The sequence below is a fragment of the Medicago truncatula genome, chromosome 4, assembly GCF_003473485.1.
Source record: "Medicago truncatula cultivar Jemalong A17 chromosome 4, MtrunA17r5.0-ANR, whole genome shotgun sequence".
Taxonomy (NCBI): Eukaryota; Viridiplantae; Streptophyta; class Magnoliopsida; order Fabales; family Fabaceae; genus Medicago; species Medicago truncatula.
Window position 1 is genome coordinate 55,029,188 of NC_053045.1, and position 16,919 is coordinate 55,046,106.

Genomic DNA, 16,919 nt, shown 5'->3' on the forward strand with positions numbered 1-16,919 from the left:
CATCTTGTCTAACTACCAACAAAAAAAATACACTCTAATTTAGTGATTGTGCGATCAATTAAATGTTAGTAATAAAACGATAAGAATTAAAACTCGAGTAAGTATTTTTTGATGGTAAAATAAACTTCATTAATCAAATGGCAGAATAGCAATAATACTATCAAAAGATTCATGCATTGTGATATTTCTCATCCATATTTTGAGATCACTACTATTGCTAAAGACACTTCCGATGAGACTAGTGATAAAGATAGTCAAATACTAGCTAGAGATACATATAGGCCTTTTAAAAGACAATAAATCGTTAACAAGCCAAATCCAAATTGTAAAAACTAGACTAAACTCTTGAACATATGGTCAAAGATCGATAATAATTCGAGATCCATAATATTTAATTTCATAAGAAAATTTTAAAATCATGTTAAAATTTTATTTTGCCATTCGTGTGTCCCAAAATGTTTTTGATTCGGGACTGTGAATTAATCTCTAACAAAAAAATTAAGAAAAATAATATTTGTAGAACCATTTTTGTACAACATTCTCTTTTATATTCATATTTCTTTTTATTCTCTCTCTTCCTTTTTCTCTCTCTATTGTTTTTAACTGATAAAAAAAGAACAATTATCAAGAGTTGTTCAAATATCATTACTCAAAATAGTTTAATGCTCTCTCTACCAAAAATAATTGTCTTAGTGATAACTTGTTAAACCCTTTTGTTGTCTCGTTCTAGAATCTGTTGCTTACTTCTTTCACCATTTCAGATTTCGACATGGCGGCTTTCTTAAGGAGAGTTGCAAGGTCCACTCCGATCGGATTCGGCGCCCATTCCAAATCCTCCCGTTCCAATTTCCACCTACCCTTCACTGCTATCGCCGCCATTTCCGGCGGATTCTCTTACCTTTACTACTCTTCCTCTCCTAATCTGGTAAATGCTCACTTTTTTGTCATTTACATGAATCTGATGAACTTGTTAATCAAATTTGTGCTGTTTTTTTTTGTAGGTTCACTCAGATCAAATTGGAGATGAGGATATTAAAACTAAAAATATCGGTGAGTTTCAATGGATTTATGGATTGTTCTTGCAAAGACATTTCTGTCCGTATAAATATAAATTGTCGGTTTTATAGCTTGCATTTATATTTTTGACGAAGAAATTTTGCATTTTTTGTTTTCAGCACTGATTCCTGATAAATGGGTTGAATTTAAGCTGCAAGACACTGCTAGGGTCAGTCATGATACCCACTTATACAGGTATATATCCTTTCCTTTTGGACAAACCATGAATTTGGATGTATCTTACATACTTGACCATGTCTTGTAAATCTAATAATTTGTGTCTCTCTATTCAAGTGATGGTGTTTTTATTAAATTTGTTAACTCGTTTTTTCAACAAATTGTTAATGTGATATTATTCAAACGGAATGAATTGCGGGTTTGTATTAATTCCATCCCTTCTTAAAATCCAAGCTACATGCTTTGGAGGATTCTTCAATCTTAACAATAGAAGTACTCAATTGTGTGACCTCCTAGTCACTTGGAAACAACTCTAACTGTTGCACTATGAGTCCCTCTCGATAATCAATACCCAGTTTTCCATTTGGTGCCTTTTGGAGCTATAGTGACGCTTTAGTAAGCATAATCTTAGTTAAGCTATGTTTCAGCCCCTCATAACATTGCGATGCAATATTTCACATTATCAGTCAAATGATACTCCACATTTATAATCATCATCAGCCAAATGGTACTCCACATAGAAATTATAATCATCACATAGCATGCCACATATGCACTTCACTGTCTTAGAAATGTAGAACTAACGAAGAGTCCTTTTGGAAAAGATCTTTTTTATGAAATACTAGTTTGTAAAATTTTAAAAATGGGGGACCGAATGATAATATTTCTATATTTTGAAGGACCACAAATATGTTCAATCTCCCAAAATACTTTTAGTTCCTAACAAGAGTCGTCGTATATCATTTAAACAATGTTAGACATGAGCTTCCATGAGAGAAGCAGGTAAGCTAAACATATAATCTTAATTTCATGAAGACTCCTTAATTTGCTTCTAAACATCTTTTTGTATTAATTAATGCTTAATAATAATGGGGAGATTGAATGAGATGTGAACTGTGTGATCCAAGCAGGGTGGATGAAATGGAAAAATGTTAAGATATGATTTGTGATTAAAATATACCATTCAAGTCTAAAAGAAAATTTTACCACATAGATATAAGACTTGCAAAGTTTCATGGGACCGAAGAAGAACTAAAGTGATTGTAAGCTCAAGACATGGTAGGATTAGGAATCGAATCGTTGAAAAGAAAGTTGGGGTAGCTCCTACAGTAGCAAAAATTATTGTCTTAGGTGGTTTGGGCATCTGTGGAGAAGACCCGCAGAAACATTGATAAGATTTGTAGACAATATGGACACAATTAGAGATAGAGGGAGACCAAAACGGATCCTCTGCAGATGTTTTATGGTGCAGCCTGATGCAAAGTTGTTTAATTAAGAGAGAAAAATTATCTTTTACCCTGATGCAGTGGCCTTTGTTAAAAGATCGCTTGTCCGGGGAATTGAAATGCTTATCATAGTATGTGCTACACATATTCATTATTATATAGCTAACTGAACACTATTTTTAATTTCATGTGCGAAAATGCCTTAACAAGATTCATTTTGTATTTGTATAATTGTATTTCCAACTCTGTAACTGTATGTTTATACCCCAGGTTTTCGTTTGATCCCACTAAAAAGTTGGGTCTGGATGTTGCTTCTTGCATTCTTACAAGGTGTGTGATAGATTGTTCATAGTTCATATTGTTTTGCTATTGGTGTGTGTGTGTTTCACTACTACTTAGACTAAAAGTTTCTATACAATTGCAGGGCTCCATTCGGACAAGATGCTGAAGAAAAACCAAAATATGTCATTCGTCCGTAAGTTTCCTGTTGAGACAATGAGTGTACTGTATCTTCAGATCTTCTTTTATTCTGGCACCTGATCCTGATACTTTAGGGCTGTATTCAGTCTAAAAATCTTCATTTTTTAATTTTAAGTTTTTGAATTTGTCGGCGTTGTTGGTGCTGATTGTTTTTAGGAACAAGGGAAAATCAAATGAAAAATAGAATTTAAGTTTTTGAATTTGTCGGCGTTGTTGGTGCTGAATGTTTTTAGGAACAAGGGAAAATCAAATGAAAAATAGAGAGAAAGAATCAAAAGAATAGATATTTATTATTGAAAACTGAACAGAAAATGGATTTAATTCACCCCAAGGGTTTTCCCACGAAGAATTTATCCTTTCACGACCATCAAAATCAAATGTACGCAATGATTCCCTCCATCCTTTATTTATCTAGCTAATTTTCTCTTTACTAACTGCTTCTAAGAAATGTCTATGGAAATCATTATTTCTAGGTGCTACTTTGTCCACTTATGTTGTTCTTAGAAATTTGTTTTGCGGTAAATTAAATCAAAGCTCAACATTTAGTGGTCTATCATAATACCGATGAAAGGTTTAGCTTATGCCTCTGCGGACAAGATTTAACGGTCCAATGTAATTAACTTCCATACAAAGAGGTATTGGATTGGTTGGGAACTTTCCCTTAAACCTACAATTTTAAAATTTTATGATGACATCATGGTGTTATTTTGGATGTAGTATTGTGTAGTAAAAGTATTATTTTAACAATTATAAGTATACCTAGCATTGTAAAATCACTTGAAAAAGTGATACTCTCAAAATTACATTCTAGTTCTATCAAATGTAATAACTATGTTGGTCTAGATACTTCTGAAGTAGAAGATTGGTAAATCCTGGGAATTGCTTTAATACAAAACTTCCTCTTGATGCATCATAAAAGCTATGTAATATACCATGTGTATTTGGCTAAGTCTATGCATACAACTGAAGGATTTGATATTAATATGATTAATTATGATAACTGTTGTTGGAGGCAGAGGGTGTGATCCTGGGAAGGTCAGTTTAGAAACCTTGAGAAGTTGTAATGAAAAAAGATAGAAAGAATCAGCAGAATATAATTGTATTATTGAAAACTGAACAGAAATGGTGAATATACTTTTCTCTTATGGTTTTCCCTCCACAAAGGATTATCATTTCATAGCAACTATCAGATGTACAAAAAGAATCCATCGTTCTCCCATTTTTTTTATTTTATATCGCTCATAACCAGACCAACTCCCATAACTAATCTGAAATATTTCAACTCCCCTTTTGATGCTTTAGATTGTTGTAATTTTCTGCTTATTGTTGATGTTTGATGGAGATTGACTTGGGAGGGTGTTTGCGTCTGAATCTTCAGGTATACTCCTATATCAGATACAGAATCCAAGGGATATTTTGATTTGTTAATCAAGGTATGTCACCAATTGTAGGGGCATTACTTCTCTTATCTTTACTATCATCTAGCAGGCCCATTTTAAAGTGACACTTTGCTGATTTACTTTTCAAATTGTTGCAGGTGTATCCCGAAGGAAAAATGAGCCAGCATTTTGCAAGCTTAAAACCAGGTGACATGGTTGAAGTGAAAGGGTATGTCATTAACAAATAACAACTCAAGATCAAAACAATACTTTTATGCTTACATGTTCTAAAATGAAGTCATTGTTTCTTTCAGGCCCATAGAAAAGTTCAAATATACTCCTAATATGAAGAAGAATATTGGCATGGTAAGCATTTTTGCATCGGTTGTTGTTCAATTATCCATCAAAAAGTAAATTAAGCTTGTTTGGTATCCTCTAGAGTTACAAGCATGCCTTTAAAATCGAAAAGGAAAATGAAGAATTTGTTACTTCCCCAAAAGTATGTTTGAAATGTGTGCCCTAATCCCTGCTATGCATATGCACTTATGCCCCTCACTTAGTTGGTTTATATGTATTCCATTCATTAATAATATGAATGCTTTAACATCATAAACTCCATCTCATTACGCTTTCTTTAAGATTTAGGAACTATAATATAATGATATGAATACATTAAACTTCATCATGCAGATTGCCGGTGGCTCAGGAATTACTCCTATGCTTCAAGTAATTGAAGCTATATTGAAGAATTCTGACGACAAGACCCAGGTAGGTTGCAAACCTCTACATTACATCCCCCAATATGTGCATTATATTAGCTTGTCTTTCTTTTTTCTTAATTATGTAATGAGATGAATAAGTTATGAATTCATTTTTTTTTAATTGATTGAAACACTTTGTGAAGCTTGATTCGTTTTTTTGGAAATGCACTAGGGCATGTTGTTTATGCTTATGAAGTGTGATTAATTGTTTTGTGATATGCGTAAGAATATCAAATCTGATAGCAGCCTTGTACATATACAGATATCATTGATCTATGCTAACGTTTCCCCAGATGACATACTGCTTCAACAGAAACTTGACATTTTAGCAAAAAGTCACCCAAACTTAAAGGTAAAAATCTTGTTTAGAAAAGATATTATGGTTAGTCAATATGTTACTATTGAGTAAATTAATTATTTTTTAAACAAAAAATTGCAGGTATTCTACACTGTAGACAATCCAACAAAAACTTGGAAAGGAGGTGCAGGTTACATATCGAAAGATATGGTTGTGAAAGGATTACCTGCTCCTAGTGATGATACTCTTGTTCTTGTAAGTTTTTCTTTTCGTGTAAAAGCTATGTAGCATAAACATAACTCTTCTAATAAATTCAAACAAATTGAACTTCTAAAGAAATTAAAATGTTTTCTTTTTCTTTGAAGAATATTAATATTAAGTATGTACATTTGTCTAATGGCTAAAATCACCTACATGATGTTTATTTAATATAGCACTTCCACACCTGTTCTTTTGATAACTCTACACATTGTTAAGTTGGATACTTGCATTTAATCAAAAGCAAATGTGCAAGTATATATGATTTTTTTTTTTTTTTACGAAGTACATGTGAATTAAATAGAGTTTTCTTCTCTAGAGAAAATAATGTGTTACATTCAGATTTTTTATTTTATTGTGTGCCAGGAGGTGAGCGTAAATTAAACTAGTAGTAAAGTGACCTCGGTAGAACTCAGGTTCAAGTAGTGTCCCCAATGGGATTCGTTGCTACTTGAGTCAAGGCTCTTAAGCTATTGAGTTCAGAGTTCAGACTCGGATTTGTACTTGAAACTTCTTTAAATATTGAGAGCTCCTTCCATGATAAATTATGGTGCATCACATTCACACCCGACCATTATTATTCAAATCCAAAACTTTTGAAGAGTTACACAAATAACTTTGATTTGTATCGAGATGCTTATGCTTTTCATGTTATTTTATGTCAATGTTTATCATCTTGTGCTGGTGAGGTTTATAATGGAATGAATTGTGATGGTTGTTGTTTCAAAGTTTCAATATTATGATAAAAACTTCTATTGCATAAGCTCAACATTATTTCACCTGTATTTCAGGTGTGTGGTCCCCCTGGAATGATGCAACATATATCTGGTGAAAAGGCCAAGGATTGGACACAAGGAGAGGTATGAAATTAATTTGTGTGTTGGGTCTGATTTTATTTCTTTGATCTTTGTAATGATGCACATCTGGTTGATTTGCTGCAGGTATCTGGCATACTCAAAGAGGCAGGGTACACTGAACAAATGGTTTACAAATTTTGAGACTTTTTTGTTTCTAACATTTGAAGTGTGCATGTCAAAGCACAAACGGATTGTTAAAGTGGGTTTTCGCCTTTTCGGAAGAAAAAAACAGTTAGATACAGCTGAAAATTCGAACATAAAATAAATCTAGAATGACAGAATAGATAATTATTCATTTGTATGTCCGGATCTTTAAAATTTTGTAGCGTGGATGTCAATAAAAGGCATTTCGTGGGGGTAAACTTCTCCCAATCACTTGTGTCTTTCAAAAGTTTAGGGTCTGATTATGTGCTTTTTTTAAAGTGATATAAATGTTTTGATTAAACAATTTTTCAGAAAATTTACAACAATTGTGCAAAGTTCTTTCTTGAACGACTTTTTCTTTCGACAAAAGTTTTTTATTTCAAAAATAAAATTGAAGTTTTACACAATATCAAATTATTCTTATAAAATTGAGCAGTTATTTTCGAATAAATTAATTTAAACGGTCGTCTCATCAAAAAGAGAGATCTATCTAATACAGAACACAGCAACACTTTGGATGATGTAATGTCTTCATTCTAGGCTTAACAATACTTTTAGCCTTCCACTAAAGTGATTTTACGGTTTTAATCTCACTTTTTTGTTTTGCAATTTTGATCTGTCTATTTTTTTGCGGAGCTTCTTTTCCTTTTGTTGTTTTAAAACCACACGTGTCTCAAAAACGTAAGAATCTCTTTTATTTAGAGGTGTGCCGGTCATAGTATGTGTTTGGCAACGCGTTTTGAAGCTCCAAACGTGGTTTACTTTTTCCAAACGCCATTTTGTCCTTAAACATGTTTGGATGAATGAAAAGGCAAGTTTTTGAAACGTGGTTTTTGTCTCCAAACGTGGTTTTGCTGAAGCTCAGATTTGTAGCTTCTACGGCAGGGGAAAATGTGGTTCAGCCTTTAAAGATGTGTGACATGTTTATCATCCTATTTTACCCTTGCTTTCTTTGTAATTTGTTTTCTGATATTTTCATATTTGCAGCTTGCTTTACTGTTTTTGTGGCAATAGGTTGAAGAAGATGGTACATGTACTTTTTGTTAGGTTTAACTCACTGGCCCATTAAATCTCTATCATAGACTTTCTATTTTATTTATTTATTATTTTTTTGTGATGATTTGCTTTTATTCTTTTGCTGAGAGGATTTTTTTTTATTGTTAAAAGAAGTTAAAATAATTTAATGAAACTAATGTAAAGAAAACAATTTATAAACATATAATTTTTTTTTACGTATTACTTGATAAATTATTATGAAGGAAAATAAACAAAGTTAAATATAAAAGTAATGTAATTTAAGTTGGGACCTATTTTGGTAATTATGTATTTAAAAGTAATTTTGATTCAAAATATATAAATAAAATTAATTCATAAAAATCACTTTTAAACGAGTGTATCCAAACATAAATCAATTCACATCTAACTCACTTTTAACCAAAAACAATTTTCTCAAACTCAATTCTATCAAAATCAATTATCCCCACCGTCGTACGAAACACATATTCAAACCCAAATAAGTCTATGTCCACGTTGGATAAATTGAGCTGTAAGCCCATAACCAACCACCATTGGTTAAAACTTAAAAATGAGTATAGTTATGATTAATGTTAAATGCAAGACTATTGAACTTTTTTACAAGCTGCAAAAATATTGAACTAGGACAATAAGATTTCTATTTTTTCTTGTTGGCCAATAAGATTTATAATTGAATAAATCATCAACTTAGTAATCCGAGAATTATATATCTCTAAATTATTATCTAAAATATATAAAAATAATAAGTAGTTGTATAGGACATTAAATTTATTTCTTCGTTTTTTAGAAACGTGAATTCTTAGTCCCTATTATCACTTTTTTTTTATACCTATTTTTATAGATATAAAGTTTTTTTTTTATTTTATGAAAAAGGTATTCATTTAGTACTACTGCATTTCAGAGTTACGTTTGAGCACATGATATCTGATTAAACAACAGGAAAAGAATCTTTATCATCTCATCTAAATGTTCTTGAGTTTTTATTTGTATAAAGTTTTAAAAATAATTGATTTATTTCTATAAAAAAAATTAAAAAATAAAAAAAATTGAAGAAGTAATAATATTTTATAGACTATATAGATCTTACTAATCAAGGATTAATCCTTAAGTCCAATTCAAAGCCCAATAAACTCCATTACTTGCTTATTCAAAAATTAACAGAAATGGTTGATTCTCTCATTTTCGCTTTCAACAATGCCATAATCGTAATGTTAGTGTAAGATCGTTGAAATCTTAATCTTGATCGCTTCTTCTTCTTTCTTCGATTCCTCTCTCTCAGTGTAACGAACATGGACGAAGATTTTCAGAAGCGTAACACCGATTGCGTTTATTTCTTGGCTTCACCTCTCACTTGCAAGAAGGTTCAATCTTCTTTTCCTTCGTAATCACGAATTCAATTCCTATATTTTCTTTTCTATTTCGTAATGCATTTTCTCTAACCCTATTTTCGCCGCATTTTCGATTCTCGTAAACGTAGCTTTTGTTTCCGTTCAGTTAGGTCACATTTTCATATAATTAAACAATGCACAGTGTTCTGAAACTTGTAAAAATTCTGTTTTTGTTTTCAATGTTTATAATAACTCATGATTTGATGCAATAACGCTCCGTTATTTATTTTGTTTGCAGGGTGTAGAATGTGAGTATAGGCACCATGAAATTGCGAGGCTCAACCCGAGGGATTGTTGGTATTGGTTATCTGGGAATTGTCTTAATCCAACTTGTGCTTTTAGACACCCTGTGAGTTTTTCATTACTTTTGTGCCCTGCATTTCCACTTCTAGTTTGGTACTTTTTTCCGCGTATGTGGGTTTGAATGCTTGAAAATGTTATAATCTTTTGGACTTAATTTGCGCGGTTAGGTTAGGTTTTTGTGGTTCAATGTGTTAGATTAAAGGCACGTTGATGTATTGTATAGCAGTAACAAAATTGGCCCTTAGTCCTCACATTTGTAATGTTTCTAAAAGTATCGAATTGAACGCAAATGGCCTAGCTGCATTTTACCTATAGTGGACCTGTGTGATGGAAAAAGTGTCTTGCTTAACCTGTCTCTTGTAAATTTTTGTTCTGTAATTAGGTGGCGATGGTGTGAGATTTCATATAAGATACATTGATGCATTATTTGTGCATGTACTTCCTTGTCAATGGAATAAATATAATTTTTTGGTTCTTTGGACACACATTGTAGATTGTTGTGTTTCTTAAAATAGCAAGTTGGAATACACAAAATTATACAACATCTTCATGTTTAATATAATGAGTTGCACAATATTCTAAATGTCTTGAGACCCATTGTCCCCCTGACTCGACAATTGGACAAAAAAGCATCTTGTATAATTTTATATATTATTTGCATCTGGTCTTACCTTGTAAGTGTTTTGATGATTTTGGTTCCTTAATCGATTTCTTGGATGAATGGATTTGATGATTAAAAATATCAAATTATTGAACAGGCACAATGAATTCACTGCTTTATTAATATACTATAAAATTCTTCTGTTGTTACTGTTATCTTTCCCCACTCCCCCTCCAAATTTCATATTCATTATTTATTTGCTCCTGTTTAGTATTAATCTATCTGCTGAGCTGTTACCTCGTCACTTTCATCTAATTTTTGTAATTTTGTCAGCCTGTGGATGGACACACTGGAGTGCCATCTGAACCTACACAATCTTCATTACCTGCAACTGCAAACAAGACAATGGTTACCTGTTACTTTTTCTTCAATGGGTTTTGCAACAAAGGTAGCAAATGCTCATTTTTGCATGGACCTGATGATAGCTCACTCACTGTAAAGCCTTTGAAGAATGACACTGTAAAGCCCTTGAAGAATGACACTGCCAAGCCTTTGAAGAATGACTCAGCAAAGCCTTTAAAGAATGACTCTGCTAAGCCTTTAAAGAATGACTCTGCAAAACCTTTGAAGATTGACACTGTGAAGCCTTTGAAGAATGACTCTGCAAAACCTTTGAAGATTGACACTATGAAGCCTTTGAAGAATGACTCTGCAAAACCTTTGAAGATTGACTCTATGAAGCCTTTGAAGAATGACAATGGAAGCATTAATAAACCCAACTTAGAAAATGGAACTGCATCGGGAAATAAAACAAGTGTAGCATCATCCACACCAAGGGATACCATTACCCGAAAAGCTTTGTCCAATATTAAACCTCAGCCTAAGGAAGATCTTCAGCTACCATTACCCGAAAATGTTAAACAGCAAGGTGATTGCTTCAAAATTTCTTCTTTGGACTATAAAGAAGCTGTTGTGACTCGGTCAGACTCTCCATTACCAGAAGACGGCTTTGCTCATAACATGTCTCCTTCATGCACTGAGCAGAGTTCAGAGGAGCAAGAAAATAGTCAAGTAGAGCCTGAGGAACGGTCCTCCCCTGGATTTGATGTTCTTGTTCATGATGAATCTGGGAACAACCTGGGTTATGAGGGCGGTTCTGAATATTTGCCAGTGCTTGATATGGATGACCATGAACTGAATGAGCAATACTTGGGTTATGAATTTAAAAACACAAATGATTACGACACCATGTGCTCAGGCGCTGATATTCTTTATGAACGGAAAACATATGATGATTACAGATGTTTTGATAGGGATTTTACTAGTCCTAGTGAAAGGAAAGTTTGTGGTTATCCCAGAGAGATGGTCTTAGATACTATATTTTCCAGGAAAAGGATTCGAATGTCCACTTCTGAGATGGCTGCTTGTGATTACTCTGACTTAGATCTACGTCACCATCTGAGAAGACGCAGGGAGGTCAATAGTCCTCCTGACACAGGTCTCTTAAGAAGACATGAGTCGTCTTCTTTGATGGTTCAAAACCGGGAAAGGCGTCACAGCCAAGACATTGGTCAGCAGCAAAATAGAAGATTAACATCACAAGTAGGATTTAGTTCAATCAGAGAAGTTGAAGATCTTTCAATTGCCAACAAGCAAAGGTTATTCAGGCCTTACCAACAAAGTAGGCCAAGAAAGCACTATAGAGAAAAACCAGCTAAACGGCCATTTCCTTCTTCTAAAGAATCCAGGAAACCAATTGTGAAGCAACAGAGATCTATTCAGAAATCCAATGCATTTTCAGGGCCCAAGACTCTTGCAGAAATAAAAGAAGAGAAGAAAAAGTCCGGTGAAAGTTCACATTGTGAAAGCTCGTCAGCTGGTTTCCAGGATCCCAAACCTCTGCATGAAATTCTCAAAGACAGGACCATGGATTGAGTGAGAGATGGCAATACCTGCAACAATTGAATCATGAGATTAAAATGACTGATGATTCAAAAGACTAATATTCTTTCTGAAGATAATGAGAAAAAATTGGCTTCAGGCGTTTTCTTTGTGTTTTTTAGGTTGAAAATTGAGGTGCTTTCTAGCATCCTTTAGTGTGCTGGATGACCCGATCATTGGTATGGTTAGATGGTGAATATGTTTTTGTTCGAGCGAGGTTAAGAAGAACTCTTAGATAAGTGTTTGAGTGAAAGAGGTATCTTCTGTAGTTAGTTGAATATGTTGATTTGGACAACGGCACTTAAATCTAGAGAGTTGATCACTGATTTGCATGATATCTTGTGTGTGTTTGATTTTTGGCCTACTTGTTTTTTGTCTATAAAGCTGCTTATGACTCACTACTCTTTGTATGGTAAATCGGTCACCTTCCTGGCTTTTATACAATTGTTGCTGCTATGCATATAGTAGTAACTATTAGGGATACACAAATTTAAACTTATGCATTAATTGTTCATGAACTTTAAAAGAAGAGTTTTTTAAGAATTTGAGCATCTGTGGATGATGGAAATAAATCAAATTCTTTTCAGTAACTAGATGTAATTTAATGTAGGAAGGGAGGCCTTTTATTAAATTGTAGGTAACCGTTATTATTCAAAATGTTTTATGTTTGATATTTAGAAAATTTCACAATCAAGCTCTTTATGTGTACATAAATGATAAATGTGTGTGCGTTCATTTGTTACATCAACATTCCATTTTTTATGAGAAAAACGTGGTTGTTAGAGGTGGCACCCGATGGTGCTATAGGTATATGAATATGACTTTTACCATGCAGATCACCTTGGGTCGTTGGGATTCTCCTCTCCTTTCACTTCCTCTCTCATTCCTTTTTCTGTTAAACTTGCAACCATAATTATTATTAGGATGCCAAATCCAAAGCTATAAATTTTAATTAGCATACCAATTAAAATTGATAATACATTTATTCAAAACTAATTAACACTTAATAATAATAACTAAGGAATTTTCAAAGCCGTTGAAGGGAACAATGTGAAAACATGGTTTGAGTTGAATCTTTCTATAGACTGATTTCTCTAGAAACAGTCAATGAACACCGAATACTTTGGGTACATAGTTGTTGTAGAACCTTTGAAAGTTAAGTGTTTTTTTTTTTCTTTCTGTACAAACAAAATTGAAATGTAAAAACTACGTTTTAAAACTTTGGCAAATATAAAATTTGTTCAAAATCACCGCAAGTCTAAACATAAACTATTTCAAAAGTAAAATCAAGTTCATTTTCAAATCAATTCAAAGCTTGGTTAGTAAAGGTTAGGTATTTGGCTATACAAGGAATCTCCATAAAATCCTAATTCTTGTTAGTTAATCCCATCAATGATGAGATTTGTATCATTACTACAAAAGATAAGAATCAAGAAAAAAGTGAAAAAATAAAAAACATACTAGTAAACACAAAACTTGTCCCTACTTCAATATCTCCATTTTAAGTCAAAAAAGTAAAACTAACCAAAACCGGCATTTAGATTCCCCTAGTGATTTTCTTTAATTTGTCATTTTCTCCAATCACATCATCTCTCTAATAATCAAAGGTATATAACATCATCATATATATAATAATTAGTTGGAATTTAGAATTTTCCTTCAAATATTCAACCATATCATATCATAGAGAGAGAAACACAGAGAGAGAGAGATGGCTGAGCTGCAGAAATCATTAGCATCATTCAGGAGACAAGGTTCATCAGGATTGGTTTGGGATGATAAATTCTTGTCTGGTTTGAATCAGAATCAACTAGAACAAGAGAGTGCATCAACTGGTACGTTGGAGAGAAGCAGATCAGCTGGAGCAAGACCATATCGATCGGTCAACGTTGCACCAACATCAATTGACCCACCTTCTCCTAAGGTTGCAACATGTGGTTTTTGTGGTTTGTTTGGTAAACCAGTTGCTGCTTCTTCAGCACATAAATCAAATAATCCCAAATCAAGAAAAAGAAGATCATGATCATCCTTAATCTCTTGGTGGTGGTAATTATCCAACTTGTATGTAAATTAGTTCTTAAATCTTGATCATGTTTTTTATTATGTTGTTTATCCTTTATTATAAATTGTTTGTCTCGGTTTAAATTGTGTTATTTTGTTGTTTGGGTGTTAAATTGTGTAAATTCGTAGAACATATGGATGTACTATCTCCGTGTGAAATAAGGTTTGCTCAAATTTTGTCTCAAAGATTTTGGTTTAGAGTTCCAAGCTCAAATTTTCGTGTGTTGATAATTTTCCAATTAATCGCAATTTCAATAGACCTTTTTACTTTTAGAGTTCCTTCACTTTTTGTCTCAATTGATTATCTAGATAGACTTTCGTAATAATTAAAGTGTTTGTAAATGTTAGATACACTTTTTGTCGAAAAAAATGTTAGGATACGCTTCTCGTCTCAATTATCCAGCTTGTCTCAACTGAATGATAATCTTGAATTCGAAAATCCTAACATTTTTTAGGTGGAATTCTGTCGTTCATGTCGTTTATCTGGCTAGAAAATAGTGATACCTAAAACTATTCTTATTTTTTTCTTTTTCTGATAGTACATATTTTCATCGAGGCATAATTAAGTTTAAAGAAACAATATTCGAGTCTTAAATATCAAACTTAATAGTATCCAAGAGAGTTTATTCAAGCTTATATTGTCACATAAAAAATTCTGTACTCCCATCTTTATTATAAGAAGAAAAAATTAAATAAAAATAAAAATGAATACAACTATTAATCGTTGTTAGTACATTTTTGTGTGAACTTATAAAAGTATAGTTTATGATTATTTTTTTGAAGGGATATAGTTTTTGATGTCTGCGATAAATTTATTTTATAAACTCTTTACATAATTTTCCCTAAAAAAAAAAAAACTCTTTACATAATTTATGGAAACAACCCCTCTTCAAAAAAATAATAATAAATGGGAACTAGTGAATTGGGTAGGTCTAGTGGTTGGCTTGAGATGTTGAAGTTTACTCATCTCAAGGTTTCATGTTCGATTCCTTCTCATGTCAATTTCGGTAGGTAAAGTTCATATGAAGCTATGTTCTAACCTTAAATAGGGTCCCACAATTGGATAGTGATATTGATCCCTCGAATTAGTTGATTCTTGGATCGTATATCGATTTAAAAAAAAAATATGGAAACAACCTGTATAGAATTTCCACACAAAAAAAAAAACTATAATTTATAGACGACTATATACAATTTGTTTTTTATTAATAATTTTCTCAAATACTACAATCAAGAATCAAAATAACTTTACTATAAAAAAAGTTAAAACCAAGAATCAAATAATGAAACTGAACAATGAGCATTTATTATATTAGGTTGCTAAAAATTGTTAATCAAAATAATTTTTTTGCAAAGAGTATTTATTTTTTCAAATTCGATGTACAAGGTTTTTTTTTAAGTAGTTTGATGACTAGAGCTCACACATTTTAAATGTGAAGAAGTGAGGTGTACAGGATTTGAACCTTGGCACATTCATATAATATGTAATATCTCTACCAATTGAGTTAATTCCACAAGATCATGTATCATGCTTGTCAAAAAAATGTCTGAGTATTTAAGTTAGGAAAAATGAAATCCAATGAATCTAAACCAAATGTCGAGCAATTTTTCATTATAAATTATAAATTTAGTAGAAAATGAGAAATTGTGAGAGCTAAAGTTTTATGGCTAGTTTCATAAAGTGTATATGTTTGTGAAAAAGACATTAATTCTACTATTTGTAATTAGAATCAAACACAAATTGAACATCGCTATAATTAAAAATGACGAAATGATAAATAGTTATTAAAAACATCCAAAATTAATAACTATTTAAAATAAAATAGTAGAGTTCATGAGCTTATATGTAGTTTGATATGTTTTTTTTTCATAATTTTATTATATGTTTTCTCAAATTTTTCTCTTTCGTTTTTGTCAAAAAATAAATAAAAAAAAGTCTTTCATTCAATTTTTTTTATACCTTTACTTATTTTCATTTTGAATCCGATGACTAACCCAAACATGATCATTCATTTTTTAAAAAAGTTTAAATATTTGTTTTCTCCTGCAAATATATCATTGCTTTTAGGGTTAATATCACTTTTGGTCCCTGTAATATTAACAAATTCCGGTTTTAGTCCGTGTAAAAAAAAATAGATTTCATCCCTAACATTTAAGATTCTTCCACTTTTAGTCCTCATTTAAACTTGTCAGCATAATCTGCTGATGTGTCCAATCGACTGTGTAATTATTTTAGTTTTTAATTTTTTTTTTAAAAGAAATAAGATGCCACGTAGATTAAGTTGTTGATTTTATTTAAAAATTAAATATTAAAAAAAAAAATTAAAAATTAAAAAACCACAAAAATCAAATGCCCTTTTTTCCATCTTCTTCCATTGTTTTCTTCTTTCCAAGCAACAAGAACAAGCTTCAACAAGTACAAGAATATGTATCAAGTTTCATGTTCATAAAAAAAAACGATTCACAAATCCACATAATTTCATGAACAAAAACAAAAACAAGAACAACAACAACAACAATGTAAATCTGACTCAAACCAAGAAAGCTTAAGCACAAATTCACCCTAATCTTTAATAGATTTTTAAATTGAACAACAAAATACTCTAGATCCCTAAATTGACATCGAAAAAATCTAACCATCTTCCCACCTTCATGAATTTGCTGGGTTCGTAGGATTGATTTGGATTCGGATATGATTTTGGAAAAATCTAACCATTTTTCCCTCCACAAATTCGGATCCAAATCAAACCAAACGAGAGGTTAATGATTTTATGTTTGAAGATTGATGAGGAAATAGAAATAGGAAAATTGTGACTTTTTTGTGACTTTTTTTTCTTCTAATGTACTTAGATGATTTTGATGAGGTAGGGGATGAAGAGAGAAAAAGAGTATGTGTTTTTTATTAGAAGATGAGAAGAGAAGAAGGTCCAAGAGAGAAAAAGATGAGAGAAAAG

At 32.0% G+C, this 16,919-nt stretch overlaps 3 protein-coding genes across 3 annotated transcripts; all 3 read left to right on the forward strand.

Annotated features, from left to right (window-relative positions):
* Positions 1-697: 697 nt before the first annotated feature.
* Positions 698-6,883, forward strand: LOC11437730 (NADH-cytochrome b5 reductase-like protein). Its single transcript, XM_003609236.4, has 13 exons — positions 698-925; positions 1,002-1,050; positions 1,176-1,251; positions 2,730-2,789; positions 2,884-2,934; positions 4,318-4,372; positions 4,477-4,547; positions 4,633-4,684; positions 5,009-5,086; positions 5,342-5,431; positions 5,519-5,632; positions 6,427-6,495; positions 6,577-6,883. Exons 1-13 carry the CDS (start codon positions 770-772, stop codon positions 6,631-6,633), a joined length of 978 nt encoding a protein of 325 aa, XP_003609284.1. The 5' UTR covers positions 698-769; the 3' UTR covers positions 6,634-6,883.
* Positions 6,884-8,802: 1,919 nt separating this feature from the next.
* On the forward strand, positions 8,803-12,302 carry LOC11438142 (zinc finger CCCH domain-containing protein 32). The gene is made up of 3 exons (XM_003609237.4): positions 8,803-9,032; positions 9,298-9,408; positions 10,297-12,302. Exons 1-3 carry the CDS (start codon positions 8,961-8,963, stop codon positions 11,896-11,898), a joined length of 1,785 nt encoding a protein of 594 aa, XP_003609285.1. The 5' UTR covers positions 8,803-8,960; the 3' UTR covers positions 11,899-12,302.
* A 1,236-nt stretch (positions 12,303-13,538) lies between these two features.
* On the forward strand, positions 13,539-14,238 carry LOC11440261 (MAPK kinase substrate protein At1g80180). Its single transcript, XM_003609238.4, has one exon. It carries the CDS (start codon positions 13,616-13,618, stop codon positions 13,925-13,927), a length of 312 nt encoding a protein of 103 aa, XP_003609286.1. The 5' UTR covers positions 13,539-13,615; the 3' UTR covers positions 13,928-14,238.
* The last annotated feature ends 2,681 nt before the right edge of the window (positions 14,239-16,919 follow it).

Excerpts from the sequence above, each read along its gene's own strand:
- LOC11437730 (XM_003609236.4), top strand. The coding sequence starts at position 770 with ATGGCGGCTTTCTTAAGGAGAGTTGCAAGGTCCACTCCGATCGGATTC. Across the intron at positions 2,790-2,883 it reads GCTTCTTGCATTCTTACAAG|GGCTCCATTCGGACAAGATG; the intron begins GTGTGTGATAGA and ends ATACAATTGCAG. Across the intron at positions 5,087-5,341 it reads ATTCTGACGACAAGACCCAG|ATATCATTGATCTATGCTAA; the intron begins GTAGGTTGCAAA and ends GTACATATACAG.
- LOC11438142 (XM_003609237.4), top strand. The coding sequence starts at position 8,961 with ATGGACGAAGATTTTCAGAAGCGTAACACCGATTGCGTTTATTTCTTG. Across the intron at positions 9,033-9,297 it reads CACCTCTCACTTGCAAGAAG|GGTGTAGAATGTGAGTATAG; the intron begins GTTCAATCTTCT and ends TTTTGTTTGCAG. Across the intron at positions 9,409-10,296 it reads CTTGTGCTTTTAGACACCCT|CCTGTGGATGGACACACTGG; the intron begins GTGAGTTTTTCA and ends TAATTTTGTCAG.
- LOC11440261 (XM_003609238.4), top strand. The coding sequence starts at position 13,616 with ATGGCTGAGCTGCAGAAATCATTAGCATCATTCAGGAGACAAGGTTCA.